Source organism: Pestalotiopsis fici (genome assembly GCF_000516985.1).
Source record: "Pestalotiopsis fici W106-1 unplaced genomic scaffold PFICI_Scf_1, whole genome shotgun sequence".
NCBI lineage: Eukaryota > Fungi > Ascomycota > Sordariomycetes > Amphisphaeriales > Sporocadaceae > Pestalotiopsis > Pestalotiopsis fici.
Window position 1 is genome coordinate 5204518 of NW_006917091.1, and position 23931 is coordinate 5228448.

Below are 23931 nucleotides of genomic sequence, written 5' to 3' on the forward strand. Positions count from 1 at the left end.
CAATCGCGCATTCTAAACGGTAGAAGCATCGCCGGTTGTACACGATTCAATATCCATCAAAACACTTACTTGGTGGGCCAAGTCCTCTACTGACAAGCAACAAGGTGCAATGTGCCCCAGGAGTGTGGCTCGTTCCTTGATTATGCAGCGTTTGGGGGTGCTCATCACAACACCGACCCAATATTGAGATTTCTCAACCGATTGGTGCGAGGAGAGAATTCCTGCCCGCCAGCTCCAGGGTCTTGGGTACGAACGGGGGCGACTGACAAGGGATGAAAAAAAAAAGAGAGTCGACTGACTGACTGACAGCGACAGATAGGAGTGTTCACCCGAACAGCCAAGATGCCCTGCTGCCCTGCCTAGCCACATACTTATCGGAAAGGTACATGAGAAGGACTTTTGGAGGCGGCATGCATGGCATTCTGACAATTCCATCCTCGCTAATGAACCTCGATCGCGATCTCGATGAAGAGGCAATGTTCTTACCAGGCACGGCTTGATTGGCCGCCGCGCAACTGCCTATGTCTCACTAGTTTTTCTCTTTTCAAGTAAGACGAGGGGTAAAAAAGGCGCAACCCGACACGTGTATGAATCGGTGATTTAGACTTTGTCTTTTCCTTCTCGCCTTGCGCATTTGAGATCAGAAACCGTAACAAGTCGGGAGAATGCTTGCTTGCTTTGCGCGCCTTGCTGCACAGTTGCTCGAGGCTGGAGGATATATGCTTGCAGTTTTATCTTATTTTTAATTTTTTCTTCTTCTTCCGAATCTATTATCCATTTGTTCCCAACCACACTACTGCAACCTCTTATCCCAGGGAAACGGACCATTCGGGAGCGAGCGAAATTCCCCACTGAACGGTACTTGGGGTTGGTACAGATCAATCATTCTTGCATGTACGGGACAGTGTACCCTGTAGGTGTTGGTAGTAGGCTGACCAGAGAGATTGATCAGCGCTGGGGCCCTCTTGCTACTAGGTGCTAGGTACCTGAGTATGCTGAGGAAGGTACCTCAGCCGGTACAGCCATAAGGTAGAGAGAGGCAGCTTGTTCGTGGAGTGCGCTATGATGTCATGGTTGCGAGGCATGAAAGGGAATAATCATTTCCTTGAAAACAATGGTCTTGACCCGCCCCGGCACGGTACCACCTCATGAATAAGTGAGAAAGACCCTGCATTGCCAGAGGGCTTATACAGCTGCGAAAGGGCTCTCGTGTGAGGTGTCGCGGACCATTATGGTTGATTTGTTACCTAGATCGAAGTATGAGTGATCAATCGAAGTTTGGGGTCTTAGGGCGACTGGGGTCGTAATGGGACAAGGGTAGGTGAGCGCTTGGCGCGTGGCACCTTGGGCTGGATGGGCTGGCTCGTTGCTAACGTCTAGCTAGGGTACCTCTTTCTCCGTGTGCTTCATACATGCCATGTGTTTTCCCCTATGAAATTCAAGGGACCCAAAGTACCGATCGCATGTATTCCGGAATGTGGCAGTTGATTGACAGCTTGAAATCAAATCGTCGATGGACTGCTGATGATTATCGGCGCGAACAAGATGCCCTACGATTCAATCATCAGTAACTTTCCAAATCAACGACTTCATATACTTTTGTTTGGTTGTGTCTGCTCTTCTGCAGATTGATATGCACAACTCTGTTGTTTATACATACTATGTAGTATCATTAATCAACCAAGCACCATGAGATCTTCCTCAGTGGATCCTCGGCAACCAACTTGACATGCTACTACACTTGTGCATGTACCCAAGTACCCCCTTTCGCCGGATTGAACTGGTTGGAGAGTGAGTGGCACTGGGTGAAAAGGGCACAAAATGTTAGTGCAGCCTTGTGCTAGGTGAAGTCTAGACCGTTACAGACCAGGACCCTCTGCTGGGCCCCCAGTGTCATGGCATCGTGTGTTTGCGCGCGCAATCGGCCTATGATGCAATACCCGATCGACTGCACATAGAATGTATCCAAACGTCGGTAAAGGAAAACTTGAGGATTTTTAATGAGGTCCGGAGACACCACAACGGCGTAAAACCTCCGCCTCCGTGGTGATGCTGCTGGCTGGTGGACGGTCGCGGCCCAAGATTGCTGTTTCTGGTGGTAGTTGATGGAAGTATGGAGGCGGAAAAAAAGTAAAGAAATACAGAACAATATTGAATCGTCGATTACTCTGCAATCGACGATGTGTTGCGATGACCGCGCAGGGGTTTGTGGATCCCTCGGATTGTCAGGGTTCACCCACCAGCCCACAGTGCCCCGTGCTTCGTCACTAAAGTCAAGCGTAAGGGCCCTCCGGGTCCAAGGGTACACCACTTTCCAGATTTTTATTTTTATTTTTATTTTTACATTTGAATTCTTTTTTTCCAGGTCCCTCTTCAGGCTTGTGCAAAGTATGGTGAAGACAGACGCATACACAGATTCACCGATGTTTAGACTATCCACTTTTATTTTTCTCCGTCCCTTTCCCTCCTCGAATTGTCCTTCCCCTGTCTTCCATGCGAAAAGTCGTTAGCTCGGCCACTTCCTCACGACTCCTAAGACGACAAGGACTCTCTCCCTCCCCAGGGGCCACTGGCGCCAAGCAGATCCAGGTTCCCAAAAAGAGGAAGAAAAAAAAAAAAGTCGTGCGGCCAATGTACCCCATTTCGGCCCCCTCGATTGCGACAGCCAGGATTGCTCCATTCATGGAATCTTCTCCAGGAATCAGCCTGCAACTGGGCTTTAGCTGGCTCGCTCACGGCTTGTTGCCTGCCGCTGTTCCACATTCGAAAGACAGATGATCTGAAAAGAGCTACAACACCACCCACGGGACCTATACTAATCTGCTTGCAGAAAAATGATCCCCCGGATTGCTGCTGGATGAATCTCGCCCGCGGACAAGATCCTGCGCAAATACATGGTTCCTACTGTGTAGCTAGTAGTCAGTGTTCACGGTAACAAAGTTTGATGCGCACATATATATATTTTTTGCGGCTCTTCAACATTTCCCCAACAAGCCACATTGAAGGATAACCGAAGCATATATTCTTTCAATTCACAACTCACTGAAATCGTCCACGCACACCGTCGAAACGGCGTGCTACACTACCCATCGTAGTACAGGGCACTAATTGTATACTATTGTTTGTACTCCTGACATATCATATTCACCGGAGCCGGCACCTATAGCTCTGACAAGGTCGACCGTTGGAAACGAGGCGCAACGTCTTCTCAATCCCAACTGACGTCACTTCTCCCTCATCACGTCTCCTCCAGGATCTACTCATCTCCATAGCGGAGGGACACTAGTCGTCGCAGACCCTTCTAGAGCCTCAGAGGCTCCAATACTGCGCAGAGTCTTCGTCGGAGATTGGCCGTGTCTGCTTATATGGCCCCATTCTGTGCATGGCAACGATCAGAAGTCATCGACGATACCGTGGTGCATGGATACGAGAGCTTGCTGTCTATGCCAGTGGTGCCTAAGCTGAAACTCTGCAGTGCCCGCTGGAGGGCTCTCTGTTCACGTTCACACCTCTCACCGTGAGTTCCGAGTGCCGCTCCGCTGAGCTGACCTGGCTTGGCTGGACGGTCAACCCGACTCAGTCTCCTTGTTCGTTGTCGAGATTTGCTGTTTCTTGGCAAAACCGAATTTTATGATCCTGGTCCATAACCTTATCAAACCAGATTGGTTTGCTATGTATAATATGAACGCTAGGACCCTGCATCGTGCTGGATCATAAGAGGCATAAAAAAAAAGACATGCAGGCTGGTGCGCTAGTCAACCTCCCCGCCAGGCCGTCGTCAATAGACACACGTATCAAGCACGCCGTGACTTTGATGATTATTATTGCCGGATGCCCGTTTTTGGGGATGAGTAAGAACATGAACGCTGCGCGCAAGAGTCATGTAAACGGCAGATGCTGGGGAGGTCGCTTAGCTAAGGCCGTCGCATTCAAGTCTTGCCGATATCGTCTTAGTACGATCGGCACACCACGAAGTTAACTTACGCCATGAACATTTGCAACACGACTACCGCTGAGCCCGCGAGAGCCCCGAGAGCCCGGAACGAGCTCCCGGGGGTAAACCGGATGCAACCCGACACCAATGGGATATCCCCTCTTTCTCGACCCTCCATAGCACCAGTCGAACTCAAATTGGTCAGCGAGTCATTGTTTCCGGCAAGCAATCGGCAACCACAACCCAGTGACTGAACCCCTCTGCAAACTTTAAACAGAGGCAGCAGTGCAAGTCCAGCCGCTCTTATTGTGAAGAGGCGCTGGCGTTGAAACCTTTTGTCTCTTTCCTGCTACCATTCTCGGACTAAATATATCTAGGTCAATAAGATCGAAAACTGCATTAATGTATCCGTATCCAAGCCAATCAGGTGGCTCTGAAATCCTCTTTTCCGTCCCAAAGGGTTTTATGCTCCTATCAAGACTTTGGCCAACGACCGGCATAGTGTTTGTCTTTCCAAATCTCAATATCATGAACCAATGACCATAGGTCTTGCTGAGGTTTGGCTCCTTACAAACAAACGCAAACTTCAACGCTCTCCCTAGCTTGCAGGCGTAGCCAAGGGCCCTGCATGAGTTAGTCCTTTCAATCATTGGCTGCGCATTCTGCCTTACGAAGCTCGCACCTTAGAAGCCCCAGTACCTACAAGAGACATTGGGAGACTTGAAGGGGATATTTCACCACCCAAGATGGCCCTTTTGATCATTTTCCTCATAAACTCTATCCTCTATGTAGCGACACAGCTTTCCCCGCATTTCCTAATGCGTTTCTCCTATTCTTGCTTACTACTTTTAACCATATCAAGCTTACGTTGGGAGTTGAAAAAATGCTATCGGCACATAACACCAGCGCCGCATTGCTGATAGTCGTATGATGAGACGGACGATTTTCATGAGATATTGGCATACCAGAGAAGAGGGGTCGCTTCCACTCAGCCCTGCATGGGCAAAGAACCAAACTTCGGAGAGCTGTACACTTATTTCTCGCTATGCCTTCCCAATTCGTCTCCAACTAGCCACTAACAACCAACTAGCTAGCTATAGTGATATTGTGTGCCACCACCACCACAACAACAACATGGCGCGGGTTTCCCTGTGAGGGGTATCTGAAGGACCCCTTATTATTATGATAATCCAACCCATCACACCATATTTCTCGCCCGCGTTCATGCAAGCTTACTTTTTGTCCCTGTTTTCCTCCTTCCTAGGAACTTACTCACAGTTCAGTTCCGAGCTTCAAGTGTTGAGGTTGACCTTGTGATAGGCTGAAGCTACATTTCTGGCATGCCGCCGGCATTGAAGGCAAAGCTACCCCAACGAGCAAGAGAGCTATTATTTACAGATATACGACTAGCCCCATGTGTCCATTGCAAAATCCGTCGCAAGAAGTCTGTTGTCTGTTATTCATAGGTGAGTGAATAGCCTAGGATGGAAAGAGGGGAAGAAGAAAAATACAGTTGGGGCTAGCATGGCTTATGTGCCATATGGAGCCGAGTCTTTGCGAGCGTGTTGAAAAACATGGCATTCTTAATCTTGAACTCCCTTATCGGAGCATTTCCCCATGTCCCTGAGCCATGGCTCGCATGGGACTTTTGTGTGTGCCTGGGTAGATACGCGTGGTATATTTGTTCATTTAGCTTTCCCACTTCCCTCTCAGTCTGTGTTTGGCTCTGCACTATCGAACCCCTCTTTCTTCGAGGGTATTGCTCTCCAAATTTACGCATGACACCCTTGCATTGCATTGGCATGCCCTGGCATCCCTTGCATGGAGAAGAGGTGCGTGTACTAAATGGTTTGAATCATAAATGGTACACGGCAGATGCTATTTACGCTTTGCTAAAATCCACAGTGGGTAGATTGCTGCGAGGGCAAAACACGCTTTGATCTTTGATATACGAGCAGAGTAAAAGTCGAGGCAAGGGATTGAGTGGAGTATAACTTTCTCGCTTTCTGCCTTCTCGCTTCTTGGATATCGTGACTTTCCAGCAAATTGCAGAATTACCTTGAAATATGGGACGATACTTTCTCTGTTAGGCAACAATGATCCAAAGTTACCAGTAGACCCGTGCTATGGAGGAAGAAAAAGGATTATCTTAGGAGGACGTGAAATCAAGGTATGTTGTTATGTACGGAAAATGCAGAATCCAATGCAAGGCACTTGCGGCCGTCGAGATTCGTAGACAGTTGATCTAAGAAGGGCCTAGAGCCTAGCAATGAAAATTCAAAGCATCTCATTAATAAGGTGTTGTCTGCAGGCCGACCCAATGTTTGTGATGGTGACTTAGCATTTCCTACGCTCCCGTTTCCCCATTTTCATGTACGTCGATTGGTCACGTGCATAACTTAGATGTACATCGGCACAAATATCACGAACGTAATGTAGCAGGTATGAATCTTGGATAATCTCCGAGGACAAGCTTATATTTCGCTCCATGCAGCAGACGCACAAGGTCCCAAGAATATGAACCATGAGCTTCCCTATCAATGTTGAACTTGTTCTCAGGTTTTGGCCTTCTGTAAAAGGCCAATACAAACTGGGAAGCTTCTGACGGGGTTCACTGTTGTTGCTATTGACACAAATTCCAGAGCTAACAGTTCGCCTTCAACTTCCATCCATTCTCAAAAGCTCGCCTTTCAAGTACTTGGAAGTAACCATAGAGTTTCGTTGGGGCCGCCCCAAAAGACTAAGTTCATTCATCAGTACCAATGTCTAGTGCTAATAACAATGGCGAGACATTTATTCCCTAACGCCTGTGCAATGCTTGTGTGAAGATGGTGGCTGGTCTGAGATCATCACCATGCCGCCGTTAACATCATTCCTAGACGCCACCTGGACCCTTACTTTTCAGACTGCTCTGGCCACCCTGCTTATCAAAACCTTCGGCCATGTCAATGATAGGTGCGCACGCTACAAGATTTACCTCTTGCCAGGCAGAGGGGGAGGCAGCATCTTGCCTGCCCCCACATCCACTTTCTTGCTGGGAGGTTGGCCATTGCTGCCGCCAACTTGGGTGAAGGCGCCACTCTTGAAGTACCGATCGTCTTCAGCTGCGCGCTTTCGCTTGAGCTCAGCTTGAACTTTGGGGTCAACTAGCTCTATGCCCTGAACAGGGGTAAAGGCCAGTGAAGATGCAGTGCCTGCAGCGCCTCCTCCGATAGTCGTGCCCACGCCAGAGGTCCGGATCCCTCTTCCCCGAAGGTCTATGTTGGACTGCGGAGCAGTTCGCAGTGATGAAGCTGAACCACCAATTGGATCGATTGCGCCCCAACCCTTATTCTTTTGGCTCAGTTTTGCGCGGGTCTTGTTGTCAATCTGAGTGGCACGAATGCGGCCTTCTTGAGCCTGGCCGATCATGCCCATGCCTACTGTACCATCACCCACACCGTAGTCTGTCTCCTTCTCCTCCTTGCCGAAGACCATGCGGTTCTGGGCCTTCCTCAACTCCGTCATAGCAACTGCTGCCTTGGCATTACGGGCCAGCCTACCTCCGCGCTTCCGTGATGGTTTGTCGTCCGGCGCCGGCAGAGCTCGCTGGCCTTTGTTGGGCGGAGGGGCCGTCATCTTGTCAAGCCGTTCTAGGCATTGACCTCGCAGTTCTTCACCGTAGGCACCATCAGGATATGTATGACCAGTGTCTGCGCGGGCGGCCAATACCACTTTAGCTGCGACGGCCTTCATGGCCTTCTTTTTCAGATCGTTGGGAATACCACGGATAATCGGTGAATGATACAAGTAGCCTTGCTGCCTGTTCTGCACGTTTGTTGCAAAAGCTGCATTAGCCTGCTTTTTACTTCCCCACGCCGCCAAGTTGCAGGATGGCGTTCTCGACAAAGTCGTAAGGCCGCCAGCCGTGTTGATGAGCTGGGCTGCTGTGAGAGATCCAATGATGGCTGTGAGGTTAGGGGCAAAAACGTTCATTCGAGACTGCACATATTCCGTGAGCGTCTTCTTGGCCTTGTCCATAGACACTATCATTTGACAAGCCTTGACGACACGATCCAGCTCTTCAGGACTGATGGGCTGACCTTGTGACCTTGTGGCTTCCAGGGTTACAGTCATTAGTGAGGCTTTCTCAAGTACTGTCTTGAGTGACTGTCCTATCACATTATCCGAACTGTCTTGAAGGGCTCGGATATTGCCAGCATCCATGGGTCCATTGCCCAGAATGGCAACGACCTTTGCGTACTCGATAGGGTTTTGGATCAGGGTCTCGAGCTCGGGAAAGCGTGCGGAATAGTGGTCGCGAATGAACTTGTGGACCTTCATGATTTCGCCATCGAGTTGGGTTGAAAGCGTATTCGACGCTGTCAGGATCTTGTACTCGGGATTATCCTCGATATTTCCAATATTAATGGTCGAGGCATTGAATGGTTGTGACTGGTAATGAGCGATGTCCTATGTGCTTCGGTCAGAACTACAGCTATGCGAGAATGAAAACTTGCAGTAGAAAACAAGTAATGCGAGGTTTGCGATTATGATGAAAACAAAAACATACCTTTAGTAGAGGTTCCAGCCGGTCCATAACTGTGGTGACTCTCCGGATATCCTTAACACTGCCCAGTTGCATCTTCTCAACCTTGGCTTTGGCTTCGTCCTCGTCATCCATAGGGTCGATCGCAACACCACTCAATCCTCCCATCTCTTCGTCCTCCTCGGGCGGCTCCTCATCGCCGTCTAAAACCATCTCATCATCATCGTCATCATGCTTGCTGTCGCCGTTTGTCTGGGCATGCGTGGAATCCCCTTCAAGGCCAATGTCGTTCTGCTCGTCGCCCTGTTCGGACCCCGAGTCCTCGAAGTCCTGAAGGAGCTCGTCCGCAAGGGTCGACATTTTGCTCCACTGGTCGATGAGACTTGAGGAATGGCAATCGGTATCAGATGCGACTGACTCACTTTTGCAGAGCTCACTGCTTGCTCAAAGCCTCGACGTCTTCTCTCCAACCCAACAGGCTTCTGCCACTAAGATCGATCGGTCCCGCCAGCAGCTGCGCGGTGATGTTTCGCGGGCTCCTGCGACGAATTTGGCGAGTTGTGGCGTCGCCCCTTTGTTGGATGTCGGTTTGAATGGTACGTGGAATTGAGGAAGGAAAATTGATGACCGAGGCCGCGGTCGCGACTGGCGACAGGGAAGTGGCTAGGCTACTTTGCTTATGTAATGGCTTCAGGTACCCATTTATTTCAGTTTTTCGCATCTCTCATTGGCCATGTCTTGCTTTGGCAACATTTTGCCAAAGCTCCCAGCAGCCACAGCACCAGCACTAAATCTACTTTAACTTTTACTGCACTTCTACCTATTGACAGCGCGCATCTCGGCCGCGTCTGCTTCATGCAACGTGCATTCACTTCTGATAATCCATCAGCTTCATATCAATCTTTGATTCTCATTTCCTCCTCCCCCTCGAAGCATTAATTGATTGATTAGCAACCGGTCAGTCACCATGGAGTCGTCACGCGGCCCGCCAAGGGTCAAGAACAAGGCTGCCGCGCCTATCCAGATTTCCGCCGAACAGTTGCTACGCGAGGCTCAGGACAGGCAAGAGACGACTCTGAAAGCACCTACCCAGCGTTTTGCCGACTTGGAGGAGCTCCATGAGTTCCAGGGTCGTAAGCGGAAGGAGTTTGAGGACTATGTGCGGCGGAATCGAATTAACATGAACAACTGGATGCGATATGCGCAATGGGAACTTGAGCAAAAAGAGTACAGGAGAGCGCGTTCCATATTCGAACGTGCTTTGGATGTCGATGCGACATCTACCATTCTCTGGGTTCGATATGTCGAAGCCGAAATGAAGAATCGAAACATTGCCCACGCCCGCAACCTTCTGGATCGTGCTGTTTCCATCCTGCCAAGGGTCGACAAGCTTTGGTACAAATATGTCTACATGGAGGAGATGTTGGGCAACATACCCGGCACGAGGCAGGTGTTTGAACGCTGGATGGAGTGGGAACCAGATGAGGCTGCCTGGAGTGCATACATCAAGCTCGAGAAGCGCTATGGTGAGTTTCAGAGAGCACGCGACATCTTTCAGCGATTTACGATTGTCCATCCGGAGCCACGCAACTGGATCAAATGGGCCAAGTTTGAAGAAGAGTTTGGGACCAGTGACCTGGTAAGAGAGGTGTACGCGTCCGCCATCGAAGCGCTCGGGGACGAGTTCACAGACGAGAAGCTTTTGATTGCCTGGGCCCGCTTCGAGGCCAAGCTGAAGGAGTACGAGCGCGCTAGAGCTATTTACAAGCATGCGCTGGACCGTCTCCCCCGGTCCAAGTCTATGAACCTCCACAAGGCTTACACGACGTTTGAGAAGCAATATGGCGATAAGGAAGGCGTGGAGGACGTGGTTCTGTCAAAACGCAGAAGGCTATATGAAGACCAGATCACACAGAACCCCAAGAACTATGATATATGGTTCGACTACGCGCGTCTTGAGGAGACATCAGGAGACGTGGACCGGGTGAGGGACGTTTATGAAAGAGCGGTTGCCCAAATCCCGCCAACCCAGGAGAAGCGACACTGGCGCCGTTACATCTACCTATGGGTGTTTTATGCGCTGTGGGAAGAAATGGAAGCCAACGACGTCGACCGGGCAAGGCAAATATACAAGCTGTGTCTTGATTTGATCCCCCACAAGAAGTTCACATTTGCCAAGGTCTGGTTGCTAAAGGCGCAGTTCGAGATCCGCCAGGGACAGTTGACTACTGCACGAAAGACACTAGGACAAGCTATCGGCATGTGCCCCAAGGACAAGCTGTTCCGAGGCTATGTGGAGCTCGAGATGAAATTGTACGAGTTTGTACGATGCCGCACTCTGTACGAGAAGCACATTGAGTGGAACCCAACAAACTGTCAAACATGGATCAAGTTTGCAGAGCTTGAGCAGAGCTTGGACGACCTCGAACGCGCAAGAGCCATATACGAGCTAGCTATCGCTCAGGATACATTGGATATGCCGGAACTCCTCTGGAAAGCATACATTGACTTTGAGGAGGGTGAAGGAGAATATGAGAAGACTCGTGAACTTTACGAGCGACTCCTTGACAAGACGGATCACGTCAAGGTCTGGATCAGCTTCGCGCATTTCGAGCTCAACATTCCAGATGCAAACGAAGGTGGTGGCGCCGACGGAGAGACCGAGGAAACAACGAAAAGCGAGGAGGCAAAGGATCGCGCCAGAAAGGTGTTCCTACGTGCGCACAAGCGCATGAAGGACCAAGACCTGAAGGAGGAGAGGGTGTCGTTATTGAACTCTTGGCTCTCATTCGAGCGCACCTATGGATCCGCAGACGATATTGAAAAGGTGCAAAAGCAGATGCCGAGGCGGACTAGACGCAGACGCAGACTGGAAGATGATACCTTTGAGGAGTACATCGACTATGTGTTCCCGGCCGACGACGAGCAGAAACAGGACTTGTCCAACATGCTGGCAATGGCACAAGCATGGAAACAACAAGGTGGTGCTGCCAGTTGAAGTGGCCATCTGCATGCATGGTATCTGAAGCGGACCTGAATTGTATTGTAGCAATAAAAGATATGCCGAATTTATCAAGCTGGGTCTGCAAACTACTTGGGAATGAAGTAATGTAACAACAAGCTTTTTTGCCAAGGTCCGGGGCGGCCCATCTAAGTCCCCCAAGGAACCCCTGGGCAACAGAATAGTCAACAAGTATGCAGATACATCAAGTTCATGAGGCTCCAGTCACCATTCCTGCCTGCCCGTATATAATCTGTATATCTCACCATGCTTAGTAAAAACAAAACAACTTCTTGGGCAACAATGGCCTCACTGTTGCCCATGGTACTCAACAGTGCGATTTCTACCCTGGTAGCTACCACTTATTGCAAACCATGTCTCGACTGTAATTACTAAGCATTTAAGCAGGATTTTTTTTTCATTGAGTTCATTGACTTACACAAAGTAGAGACTCCGAAAAAGCGAAAGTAAGTATGTAGTATGACATCATTGAACCCCCCGCTGCCAGCCCCTCAAACCCAGGCTTCCCTTTAAATACCGTGTAGCTCTTATTTTCGATACAGCTTGCTCCCAAATTATTCCTCCTTTACTTGTATTCACCTTCTCCATACACCTCTTGGATTTTTCCTGGTTGTACGATCTGGTCATTCCGAGTGAGAATCACCGGTGGCGTCCTAGAATCTCGCCATTTTAGCTCCTGTTGCTGTATACGCCACATCAACGCTGCTGCCTTGGAATAACATGAATGCGTGCCGAGAGTTTTTGAGACTTTGGAAGTTCTTTCGGAGTCTTGGCCCTGGATCTCAACTGCTTAAATTTTTGGGCTTCAAGCACTCCCTCTCAATACCGACAACTATATATGGTTGCATCTCGGCACTTCTTCGAGATGCCTTTGTCCGTCATGTGGAAAGGGAGTTTCGAGCAAGCCGACTAACCAAGAAAAGATGAATTAGAGACCTTGAGGGTCATTGGATGGACATGCTAGAAATGAGCCACGCAAGATAGCTAGGTACGTTGTGATACCTTTTGGAGTTTACTGAGATACAAGAGAGGCAGCAGCAAAAAAAACGTGTGTAAGTCAATTCCAAGAGAAGACAGGAAGTACATATGTCGTTACATCGTATCCATGTAGTCTCCGCCAAAGCAATCGGGGAGTATATATCGATTTGTGCACACCCAAAAACCAGTCCATATTGCGTCCCATTTCTCGATTCTCCGAGACCACTGCGACCCCTTTCGTCCTCATACATGGCATCCAGAATAGACGTGAACCATTAAATCGTAAATCTTGAAGCCCGAGTTCCTGCCATGTCCCCAGGAGACCCCGGACACCAATGCCCCAACTAGTGGGAGACCCTCGAAATGCATGGTGGAAATGACGACTACAGAGTATAAGCCATACCCGAAGAAATGGGAAATGTCTCGAACCAAGATAGTGAAATCAAATCAGGTCCAAGGCAACAAGGTGTGGAAAATCCCTGCTCACGCAGCTGAATCTCCACAGCAACCAACGAAATTCGCCCGCTCCTTTGGGTCCGGTCCAGTGATGATCAGAACCCAAAAAGAAAAGAAAGACTTGCCGCTTCAAGAAGTTTGGGTGGTGTGGCATAGCGTCCCACTTTTCCCTATCCAGTTGCATCCCGTCCCGTCCTTGCGATCCGAATCGGAAAGAATCTCGTCTTTCAATTCGTCCACGACACTTTGTTTCACGGTCAGATCTCCCCCATGCACAACATCCGGAGAGACAATTCATCCATGCCGTCAAGGTCATGGATTGTGTCTCGGAATTGGCAGGTGAATCATCTGCCGGGCCCCACATAAACTAATCATGCTCCCCAAATGCTTGAGGCACAATCAACTTAGTAATCGTGGCGTCGTCGCCGCCGGTCTGTCACAAAATTATGCGTATCAGTGTAATGTTCTGTTATAATGAGAAAAAAATCTTGTAAAATTCTTCTTGCTGTAAAAGGGAAGAACAATAGGAAAAGGGAAAAAAGAAATAAACAGAAATCAATGGGCAAGAAAGAATTCCCAGCTCTTGTGCTTTCTATCATATTACGGCAAGGTCGAGGAAGGCAGCGCAGGCAAGCTTTCATAAATCGTTCCCAAGCAGATCCAACCATCTCTTTCCAAGGCTTCTTCTCTTTGGAGCTTGATCTTGTTTTCTCAACCCATCATTACACATAATGTCGTAAAGTCGTAACGAAAGAGAACAAGATATCCACCAGGTGTACAATAAAGGTAGACAGATGGGGAAGTTTTGGAGGAAGGTCCCATGTAGGGGATGTGCCACACATGCTGGCGGCGTTGACTACCACCTCCTCATCTTCTATCGTATCCACCAATGGGAGGTGCCGGAAGAGCCGCCGAATAAGGGTTTCCGTCAGCATAACGGGGCCCATCTTCGTAGTAGCGATTCGACCGTGTCGGAGCGGAGGAAGACCAGTTGTCAGAACGACTTCTGCCATAGTAGTCACTGTTTCCCCGCTGGAGACGTTCGATTCGCTTCTGGTGTCGCTTTGCCTTCTCTTGCTCCCATTCCTTGCACTCGTGTGTGATCTCACGCGCCTCCTTCATCTCGGAAATCGCACCCTTGATGCCCATGGCAGCAATGCCAATTGATGCAGCATCCTGCAAGAGGGCCTTGGACTTGAGTTTCTTGGCTTCCATCGGATCTAGACGACCTTGCTTGACTGCCTTGTGCCTTGCGTTGCGCTTCTCCATGCTCGAATAGACATTATGTGCAGCGTGTATGGTTGCGACGGTTGCGAGACCCGCAGTGATCAGTTGCTTACCTTTCATCTTCTTGGCTCGCTTCTCGTCCTCATCCGAATCTCCCAGGTCGCTGCTGGAAACAGAGGACGAACGACGACCGGTTGAACGGCTTCGTCGTCGAGCTCCACGTGACGACCTGTCATCATTTTCATCGCCACGACCACCTCTCATGTAAGCACCTCGAGACTCGTATTCGTCGTCATATCTGTCGTCTGGGCTAAAGCCACGGCGGCGGCGCGAGGCGCGGGACCCTTCATAGTCGTCACGATCATCCGGTCCATTTCCAAGGCCGATCTTGGCCAAGCTGCGACGAGCCGAATCCACAACACTTCGGCTCCGGCTGCGCTGCCGACGTGGGGAACCATCGCGGTCATAGTATGAGTCGCGACTGCCACGGCGGCTACGGCTTCGGCTTCGTGAATCATCTCTTCCCTTGTCCAGGAGCTTCTTGGCGCCCAGGGCTCCCAGACCAGCAGTTGCGAGTGCCGCCAAGCCGGTACCGCCACCTCCACCATCGGATCGGGCCCGGGACCTGGAGCGGCTTCTACCGGTTCTTTTATCCTCCTCAATGTCTCTTCTAGAGCCGTTCAGGACGCGATTGCCAACCAAACCACCAATGACAGACTCGACAAGGTGACGTTTGCTGTCGTGGTCGGGATTGTGAGCAGCATCGATTGTGGCTGCACCAGCAGCAGCGGTGATGATGCGCTTCATCTTCTCACCTTGCCAGCCACCGGGCTCTCTGGAAACACGGAAGGCCTCGGCAGCACCAGCCACGAGAGAGGCCTTGGCCGCTTTCTGCATTCTGTTTGCGGTGTCATTTCGGTGGGACCGGGTGGAGTCCGGGCTGCCGCGGCGGCTCCGGGTTCCCTCAGATCGGCGATCATCGTGACCCGTCAAGGCCTTGATGGCGCCACCCAGTCCGGCGGCAGATAGTGCACTCTCCAGGAAGGACTTGTTGCTCTTCTTGTTGCGAGGGTCGTCTTCATCGTCAGAATAGTACTCGGCGACACGTCCATCGCGACCCTTGTGCATGATATAAGTCGACTTCTTGTCCTCTTTGCCGGCATGCTTGTTGTATAAATCAGCTCCTTGGTATCCGGCAAAGGCGCCTCCAGCGGCGAGGGCGGCGGAAGCCGCCAGATTGCGGTGGACATCACCGCTGTATTCGCGTCCGGCCTCGCGGCGATCCCAGACCTCCTTGGCTCCAGCGGCGAGCACTCCACCCACGACAGCAGCGATGATCTTTTCTTGTTGGTTGAGGACTCGCTTGCGGGTCCGCTCTTCTTCCTCGTAGTAGACACTGCCAGCCTTCCGGCTGCGCTGATCGCGGGGATCGTCTCTCACGGAACGACCATCACCACGACCATGGTAGTAGTTTTCTTCGTAGTAACCTGGCTCAGCAGAACGAGCACGTCGCACATCGCGGCTTCCAGCGTAGCCAGGAGGAGGGAAGTCGCGGCGAACCTCTTCGACAGAGAGATCGCTGTCCTCCCGTGTTGGGCGGGGCACTAGCTGAGTCCTGCTACTATATTCCTCATAGCGAGGCTCGGGGGCTCGACGCTCCTCGCGATAGTATCGAGTCTCGCGAACAGGAGGGTCGTAAGCATCGTAACGCGACATTGTCACGGGCTTTTGGGGGATTTGGTTAGAGTTCGACTATACTGTAGTCAAGCGTTTCTAGTATAACGTCAGGAAATGCGCAAATTGGAGTAGGTGGCTTCATATAACAGGTAGCAATGATAGAGTTGACGAAGAGGGGTCGTACCCGCTGAATTACAATGTTGGTCTGGGTCTTGTTCAGTGGTCGCGGGTGCAGCGGGGTTGGGGGACCTTCTTGGGCCTTTTTGGGCTTTCGGTCTGGGGTTGGGAGGCGATGATCCAAGGAAATTTCCAGGCTGCCGATGACTGACTAGATGAGACCAGCGCCTGACAGTGGGGAGAGCCGAGGAGGGGTGTGACGTATGTCAATCGGGTCCTTGTAGCGCCCGACTGCTGCTTGTATCCCGTACCTTTTTTTATGCGTTGTGACTTGGATGCGTCGTCGCAACACAAGGAACGCTCAAGGGTTTGGACTCGCTCTCAGTATATAGAGAAAGTCCCAGAAAGTGATCTCAGCTCTTTTTCGTAGGATTTATGAGAGGGAGAAAAACACAAGGATATATATTTTATGAATCGTGCGAAAGGACACGGGAAGCGGCCGGCGAAACAGGGCACGATTGATTCTCTACACGGGAGGGCAAAAAACCAAGGGCACCTACAGACATATGCCGCATGAGCATTTGTAAGACAAGGGCTGGGCACTAATAAAGATCTGGCGCCAAAGACTCTCTGTGTGGCTCAGTTCCATCAAAGGCAGGTTGGGAGGTCTCCTTCTGGTCTGCCAGGTCTGCCCAAGCTGGGCTAGGCTTTGGCCGGCTTAACCGCTGCAATATGTGCCGTATTCCTCTTGCAGGAGGCTGTGTGAGAAATGAGAAGACCAGGCCAGGTGACGGACGGTCCACCCATACAAGCTGGGCACCAAGCCAGACGAGCCACAGCCTGCACCGTCTAGGACTAGAGAAGCAAAAAAGATCTTTCTTGATTATGGTGTACAGAGTGCACATTGGTACACATGCTCAAAGACGCTCCAAGTCGGGTCGTGCAGAGAGAGGCAAACCATAAAAACCGGGAGGGCGTCCCTCGTGCGACGTATTCCACGTTGACAGTTGCATGATGAGCACGTTGCACTCGAGAGTACATAAAGGTAATCAGAGTCGCTGCCCCGTCTGTGGCCTGTCCTGAAGCCACGATCAGTGTTCCAAAATGCAATGGAAATACTTCTTGCAGGGTAGGTCGTCGGGTCATACAGTTCGCCTCGAATAAGTGAAGCAACCTACTATTGCCTAGGATCACCAAATGCAACTAGCCTCGCAACCGCTGCCTCAGCTGTATACTGCACACCACATGTTCATAAACTTCAGTCCGTCTCCAGGCACGTCCTTCTATGCACACATTTATCGTCGTGTAGACTTGCCCAGGCTGCTCTTCACACTTTAAGGCATCTAGAAATCGAATTGCCAGATATTCAGTCCCTGGGCTGTGCAGCAACAGTTGTGGCTGGATCGGAACTCTATCACTTTATGCTTTGCATCGGCAATGTCCGGAGTAGAAATCTCGGTCGCGTGTTCGCAACCGATGCCCATGCGACATGCACGAGATTACAACATGAACAAGACTATGGGGCAGGTGGATACTCAGTGTCTCTTCGGATACAGTCTCTTCTTTTGCACCATTTATGCTTCGGAGAATGACTGGACTGGCTGCCACCTTATTCAACTAGAAGCATAGACTCATCACCCAGTCCAATGACGTCATACTATAGTTGTGCCATCCTCGTGTATGGATATGAAGTGCACCAGGCCACTTATATTCGAAAACTCAGTATAATGGTCAGACCAATGTTTACCAGATCTGTCTGGTATCTAGCTTTTTCAGCCTCACTACTCAATCTTGATTGACTTTGCACAAACATAAGTCACGCTTATCCATACCACAGTACCTTTTTCCAACAAGGCCTATCCGTCCTGTAGGCTTGAGGGCGACTCGCCTGGGCTATGTAAAACTTTCGCTGTGATGGGTGCAATGGGCTGCCTCATTCTGATCTTGGTGCTCGCGCCGATATATTGTTCGTAGACGCTGCATCACGTAGCCGCACCGCTATTTCCTGGGCCATACTGCTACTTTATCTCGTTGTCCTCTGACATCTAGTCATCTTCCTGTGTGAAGGGGTCTTCCTTCTACTTCGACCCAGCGCTGATGATCCGAAGGGTCCCGAGCTCGCAGTATGCAAGCGCATATCGATTGGGTGCCCAAGCCACTAGGGAACACGGAGACGCTGTCTTGTATGTGAACAGATGCTCTCCCGTTTCGCAATTGGTGAATTCCATAGCATTGCCTATGCGTTTCCCGTTAGTTTGTATTCCTCAAGCGCATTGTTGGGAGGACATACCTTCGTCGCTGCCACCTACAATACAATGCCCATCAAATGAAAAGCCTGGGATCAATAGTGAGCCTACAAGAACACAGGATACTCATGAATCCGGCTTACTAATGCTCTTGATGGGTCCAACCATCTTCGTGATGGTCCTCTGGCAGTTCCATTCTTCCGTATCCCATAAAGAGATGAGCGAATCGTTACCGCCAGTGGCAAGAAATCTGTTCATGGGATGTATTTCCACAGTAGTGCAAGCAGATGTGTGGCCGCGAAGTTTCATCTCTGCATCTTTTGGCTCCTTGTAGTCGTAGAGAAAGGCTGGCTCAAGGCTTGGATATTGCAAGATCCTAGTATAACCATCTGAAGTGGTGGCATATATCCGTTTTCCGCTCCAGCAAAAACTGATATTGTTGGTCTGGACACTTTGCTGATGAGATGCCAATGGTGTGCTCTGAGTTGGCGATAGGACAAACAACATATCCGCCTGAGCAGCCAAACATCAGTATTGAAGCAGCTTTATAGAGTGGCTTAGAGCTTCATACCTTGTTGCCAACTACCAGACTTTCGCCGTCGGGAGCCCAGGCAAGAGTGAACGCCTCTCCAAGGCCCTTAACCTCATTAATGATATTACGTGTTCTGACATCCCAGAACTTGACAGTTCCGTCACTGCTCACCGAGCATAGTTCTAACTCCTTGACTGGGTTGAATCCAACCTTCTCAATGGCGGCGGTATGACCTTTGAGTTCAGTCGACTGGCGGACGTTGGGCTTGTCCACATTCCCTGTGATTGAACTTCAGCCATGTCGTCCAGGGAATGGGGAGTGACACGGAGGCAATGCACCGGGATCTGGACAACTTACATACGCGAAGGGTTTTGTCTGTACACCCTGTTGCGACCCATGTCCCTAGTGGATTCCATGCTATCGTTCTCAGACTGGCCTGTATCAGCGATATACTCTCAAGTACTTCAGCAGGCGATTGGTCGAGAGATGCTCTTCATCTCATGTTCCTGAGCGACCAAAGTATGCCTTGGCTCTGCCCGCACGTTTCCATACCACATTGGATTGGTCGACTTACTTTCCTGGAGTTCGAGCCGTGTTAGGATCGTTGTATACTGTGGGTTTCAGAGTTGGAAAGACAGCCTTGAACTTGTCAGGGTGGACATAAGTCACCCTGGCCGGCCGTGACATGTCGACAGATGTGCTGGTCGGCAGGCGCAATTGGCGTGTGTAGCAGTAGAATCTGTTCTTCCGAGAGAAGACCTCGGATGAAAAAACAAAAACAAAAAAGAATTTGCCGCTGCAGCTTTTGCAATGGTGCTTGCTTGTTCAATGCCAACTCCTGATGTAGGCGGTGATTGGTGACCTCACAAGCACAAGATATCACAAACTACCTACGGCAGGCAATAACGGTAGAGAAGGAATTGAACAAAGGCAAGTACTTGCGACGCGCCATGTGGAAGGCACGTATTTTTCGCCTGTCCCAATTAGATCATTAACTATCAATTGGTTCGAGTGACCAGCCTGCCTATCTGGATCTCCATTTCAACTCTCAGGTAAAAGCGCCTTGAGGTACATTACCTACGTATGCATTCAGTCACATCAAGAGTTAAAAGCTACTCTGTTAGACTATTACGAACTTAGCGTATATGATTTTTCTTGTTTACTACCAAAGTGCCAATTGGAATCCCTTCTCCAACCGTCCAATCTATATAACTGCTGGGTTGAAGTCCACAAGTCTTATTGGATTTGGGACACTTGCCTTAGATGCCCATGTCCAAATCCGCGACCTGCGATCCACGGTGCCGGGAGCTCGCACGGAACCTTGGGCTAATGAGGGAGCTTGGGGCAGCTGTGGACCATCCCGTGGCCCGAAGCTGCAGGGGATCAAGGGACCTGCTTGCGCGCCCACCCCTCGACTGGCTGCTGACTGGCGGTGGAATTGCATACGTGCTGTACCTACCTACTTACAATCCACCTCTCTAAGCCGACAGACTTCCCGCTTCTTGTCAACGACAACAACAACTGTCAACTTGCATCCATTGCATGCTCAACTGAATTGCGCCATTGGCTGTTTCAACGGCCCGAGAGCAAATCGCATTCATCGCTGGTATGCGGTGACGCGAATGAGGCTGCTTCTGGCTTCAAGCAGCCATGTATTGGCCAGTTGCGACCCCCCGGATATACGCAACCACCAGCCAAGCTTCATCTCGTCCAAAGGTTGTGCTCTCCCATGATGGCACCGAACCGAGCAATTCCGCTGCTGGAGACAATGCTTCGCTGCTGAGCCAGGACTCGGCTCTTTACAAGCCAGCAGAAGACAGCTCCAGCGAAGCCACACCTGCCCTCCTGACCCCTACTACACCGGGCCTCTTCTCTCCAAGGACCCCTGGAGTCAATGCAGTCGACCATGAATTTCCTCTTCACGCAAATGCGCAAAGCTCCCAAGAAAATCTCGAGAGGCCTACTCTGCCTTCTGGAGAGCCCATAATATCCTTGAAGGTCTCGCGGAATGGACACATGTTCGCGACAGTTACCGCGTCCTCCATGACGGTATGGCAAACAAAGGTGTGTTGACTCCAGGCTCCGTGATGCTGGTATCGAGAAACTGTGAAAAGTATCTAATCTGGTCACACTGCTAGCCAACCGTTGCTCTCGCTGTGGTCGTACGCTCCAAAGCATCGCTAAGGTCCTATGGAACCAATGTGGCTCTTCTACTACGGCCCGACTCCGCCATATTCGTTGTCCAGACCAGTTCGGGCTACCTCATCACTTATTCTTTGGCTACCGACGCCGAGTCGCGTGTATACAAGCCCCGTTTCTCGGACCATATGAACATTCAAAGGCGGCGGCAAAGTCACTTTGGAGGTCCTGGAAATTCCTCCCCAGATCAGATCTTCCTTGGCCCGGGCGAAGGCTCTGGCGTTCGAGATATCAGTGTTCGTTTTCGGAGGGTGATCAAAGTTGACGCAGGTATCGAACATGTCGTTGCGCTGGACGATGAGCTGGTAGTTGCCACCAGAAAACCGGCAGCTGTTCAGTGTATCCGCTGGACACCGGACAGCAGTGGTAGTCAAACAAGCACCGAACTGGTCAACCGCATGGGCTGGTTAGAAAAGAAGGTCATCATCACAGAAATGACCCACGACCGGCCGATGAACCTCTCAACATGGATAACCAATGATGGAAAGGCCTATGCGATACAACGAACTTCTGCGACCCAGGGTCCTTCCCAGGATGACGAGACGGGCCCCAAACGACTTTTCAAAGGGCACTGCTTCCACACGCCGCAGGATGAGCATTCTCACGCTATTAAAGCAGTTATCAATGCGCGATTCTCGCTGATTGCTGTTGGCTGTGCGGATGGAAGTGTACACGTCTATTCCGTGCGAGATTATGCTGGCAATATTCCTGCCTCCCATATTCATAAGATTCCCGTTTCCAGGCAGACTTCTGGCTCCATAACCACCATCACGTATTCTCCTGATGGCTATTGTCTTTTTGCCGGCTACGAAAATGGGTGGGCTACTTGGAGCGTGTTTGGTAAATCATTGAGCACAAGTTTTGCAGCTATTCCCGCCATCACCGAGACAAACAAGGAGGATTGGCTATCCGGTGTTGCTGAGGCTTCGTGGATTGGAGGGGCCTGTGAGTTGCTCCTCATTGGACACCAGAGTGAATCTCTGTGGCTGCTGGAGATGGCCCGCAGTGCCGTGACTGGGTGTTACAGCCCTCCAAACTTGTTTCGAACCGTTCTTCAGACTTCGTCCAGTGTCATGGTGTATCGTGGATATGATCTCCCAGACCTGACCAGTATCTCCGCAGAACCATTCTTGTGGCATACTGCGAGAATTCCGTCAAACTATCTCCTCAACCAATGGCCCATCAGGTGCACTGTGATATCTTCTGATGGTAGATATGTAGCAGTGGCTGGGAGACGTGGGCTTGCGCACTACAGCATCAACAGTGGCCGCTGGAAAACGTTCGCAAATGACGATGCCGAGAACGAATTCTCAGTGCGAGGCGGTATGTGCTGGTATCAACATATCCTGGTCGCTGCCGTCGAAGCCAATAGGTCATATGAGCTCAGATTATATTCGAGGGAATCAGCACTCGACACCGGTACTGCGATATTCACGCAGCAGCTCCCCGCTCCAATAGTATTGATTACACCTTCTGGGGATGATTCGCTTCTCGTCTACACATACGAGAATCTCCTATACCACTTCGTCTTTGCACCCGTGGGCAATACTATACGCCCCATTCAGGTTGGCCAGATCGCATTTCATGGTATAGTGAGATCACCAGCAAGAGTCAGAGGGTTGAGCTGGATCTTGCCAGAGAACCAGCTGTTGGATGGTGACCCCTCCCAGGATGTCGCTGTAGCATCTGTTTTGTTTCTGGTCGATGGAAAACTTGTTCTACTCCAGCCCTCTCGGAACAGCGACGGTCACCTGAAATACGACATGCGGGTCATTTCCCAGAATGTTGAGTTCTATATCAGCATGAGAGACCAGTCATCTGTGTATATGCTGAACTCATCTAGCGGCCACGGCTCTCCAGAGACAGAAGACACATCAATGAGAAACTCGTTGTGGTTGTTTGAAGGCCACGACCTTAAAGCATGGCCAGATATTCAGGATGTCCTGCACGCAGCGACGGATTCGACAAAGGAGTTGCCCCCGACCGTGGTCACGCCTCTCGATTTCTATCCCCTTTCTATATTGCTGAGCAAGGCCATTGTGTTGGGTGTTGAGCCAGATCTCGTTCAGCGGAGAGATATTAACTTCTCCTTCTTCCGCTTTTCCATCAGGGTAAGTAGCGGCGACGCCCACGCGTGTGAAGTAAGAGATTTACTGACCTCCATACAGACGCACCTCTTCTTCCCAGAAGTTCTACGATTTTATTTGACCGTGAACAATTCGCTCGCGGCGCTCAAATTGGCGCAGAGCTATCAGGACCTGGAATATTTTGCTCACGGCCTCGAGATTCTGTTGCACCATGTCCTCGATGAAGAGGTTGACTCGGCGCCCACACCTGAAGCAGCACTTCTTCCCCGAGTGCTGTCACTGTTGTCATCCTTCAAACAGTATTTGGATATCGTGGTTCAGTGTACACGAAAGACGGAAGTCAGGTCATGGCGGACGCTCTTTGCATATCTCCCTCCACCGGGAGAGCTCTTTGAAGAATCGCTGCAACGAGGCTCGTTGAAGACAGCTGGTGGGTATCTGCTCATATTGCACACGTTTGAAGAACTAGCCACAGCATCAGAACAGTCTGTGCGTTTGTTCTCTCGTGCCATTCACGAGGAAGACTGGGACTTGTGCAAAGAGCTGGCACGATTCTTGGCTGCTATGGATGAGAGCGGTGAGACCTTGCGAGAGGCAATGCAGTTGGTTAACCTTCGGGTGGAGCAGGGAAAAGACGAGCTGCCAGGGCTGATGGCGAGACTAGAAGTACCATCACGACGAATGAATGGGGGACGTAACTCTGACAGTGGATCAGAAACACAGTCCTTGAGCGATGGAAGCAGTTTTGGAACCGCGAGTCCTGCATAGAGAAGGAGATGATGATGTGGATTTGTGTCTCCTGTCGAAAAAGGCTGTATTACACGAAATTGAATATATTGGCCGGTATAAAGAAGTGATAGACGGCCAAAGTTCCTAATCTATTGTATATTTACTTAAGCAAGATGCAAAACATTGTGTATCAAAATGC

General features: G+C 50.4%; 5 protein-coding genes across 5 annotated transcripts; 2 read left to right on the forward strand and 3 right to left on the reverse strand.

Moving 5' to 3' along the window:
- Positions 1-6907: 6907 nt before the first annotated feature.
- PFICI_01533 (uncharacterized protein) lies at positions 6908-8822 on the reverse strand (the record flags this gene model as incomplete). The annotated part of the gene is made up of 2 exons (XM_007830114.1): positions 6908-8386; positions 8487-8822. The coding sequence occupies 2 exons, from the start codon at positions 8820-8822 to the stop codon at positions 6908-6910; spliced, it is 1815 nt and encodes a 604-aa protein (XP_007828305.1).
- A 607-nt stretch (positions 8823-9429) lies between these two features.
- Positions 9430-11460, forward strand: PFICI_01534 (Pre-mRNA-splicing factor clf1; the record flags this gene model as incomplete). The annotated part of the gene is made up of 1 exon (XM_007830115.1): positions 9430-11460. The coding sequence occupies one exon, from the start codon at positions 9430-9432 to the stop codon at positions 11458-11460; it is 2031 nt and encodes a 676-aa protein (XP_007828306.1).
- A 2325-nt stretch (positions 11461-13785) lies between these two features.
- On the reverse strand, positions 13786-15861 carry PFICI_01535 (uncharacterized protein; the record flags this gene model as incomplete). Its single annotated transcript, XM_007830116.1, has 1 exon — positions 13786-15861. One exon carries the CDS (start codon positions 15859-15861, stop codon positions 13786-13788), a length of 2076 nt encoding a protein of 691 aa, XP_007828307.1.
- Positions 15862-18017: 2156 nt separating this feature from the next.
- Positions 18018-19404, reverse strand: PFICI_01536 (uncharacterized protein; the record flags this gene model as incomplete). Its single annotated transcript, XM_007830117.1, has 6 exons — positions 18018-18175; positions 18230-18274; positions 18329-18698; positions 18757-18995; positions 19075-19148; positions 19292-19404. 6 exons carry the CDS (start codon positions 19402-19404, stop codon positions 18018-18020), a joined length of 999 nt encoding a protein of 332 aa, XP_007828308.1.
- A 963-nt stretch (positions 19405-20367) lies between these two features.
- PFICI_01537 (uncharacterized protein) lies at positions 20368-23771 on the forward strand (the record flags this gene model as incomplete). Its single annotated transcript, XM_007830118.1, has 3 exons — positions 20368-20781; positions 20856-23027; positions 23085-23771. The coding sequence occupies 3 exons, from the start codon at positions 20368-20370 to the stop codon at positions 23769-23771; spliced, it is 3273 nt and encodes a 1090-aa protein (XP_007828309.1).
- Positions 23772-23931: the final 160 nt, after the last annotated feature.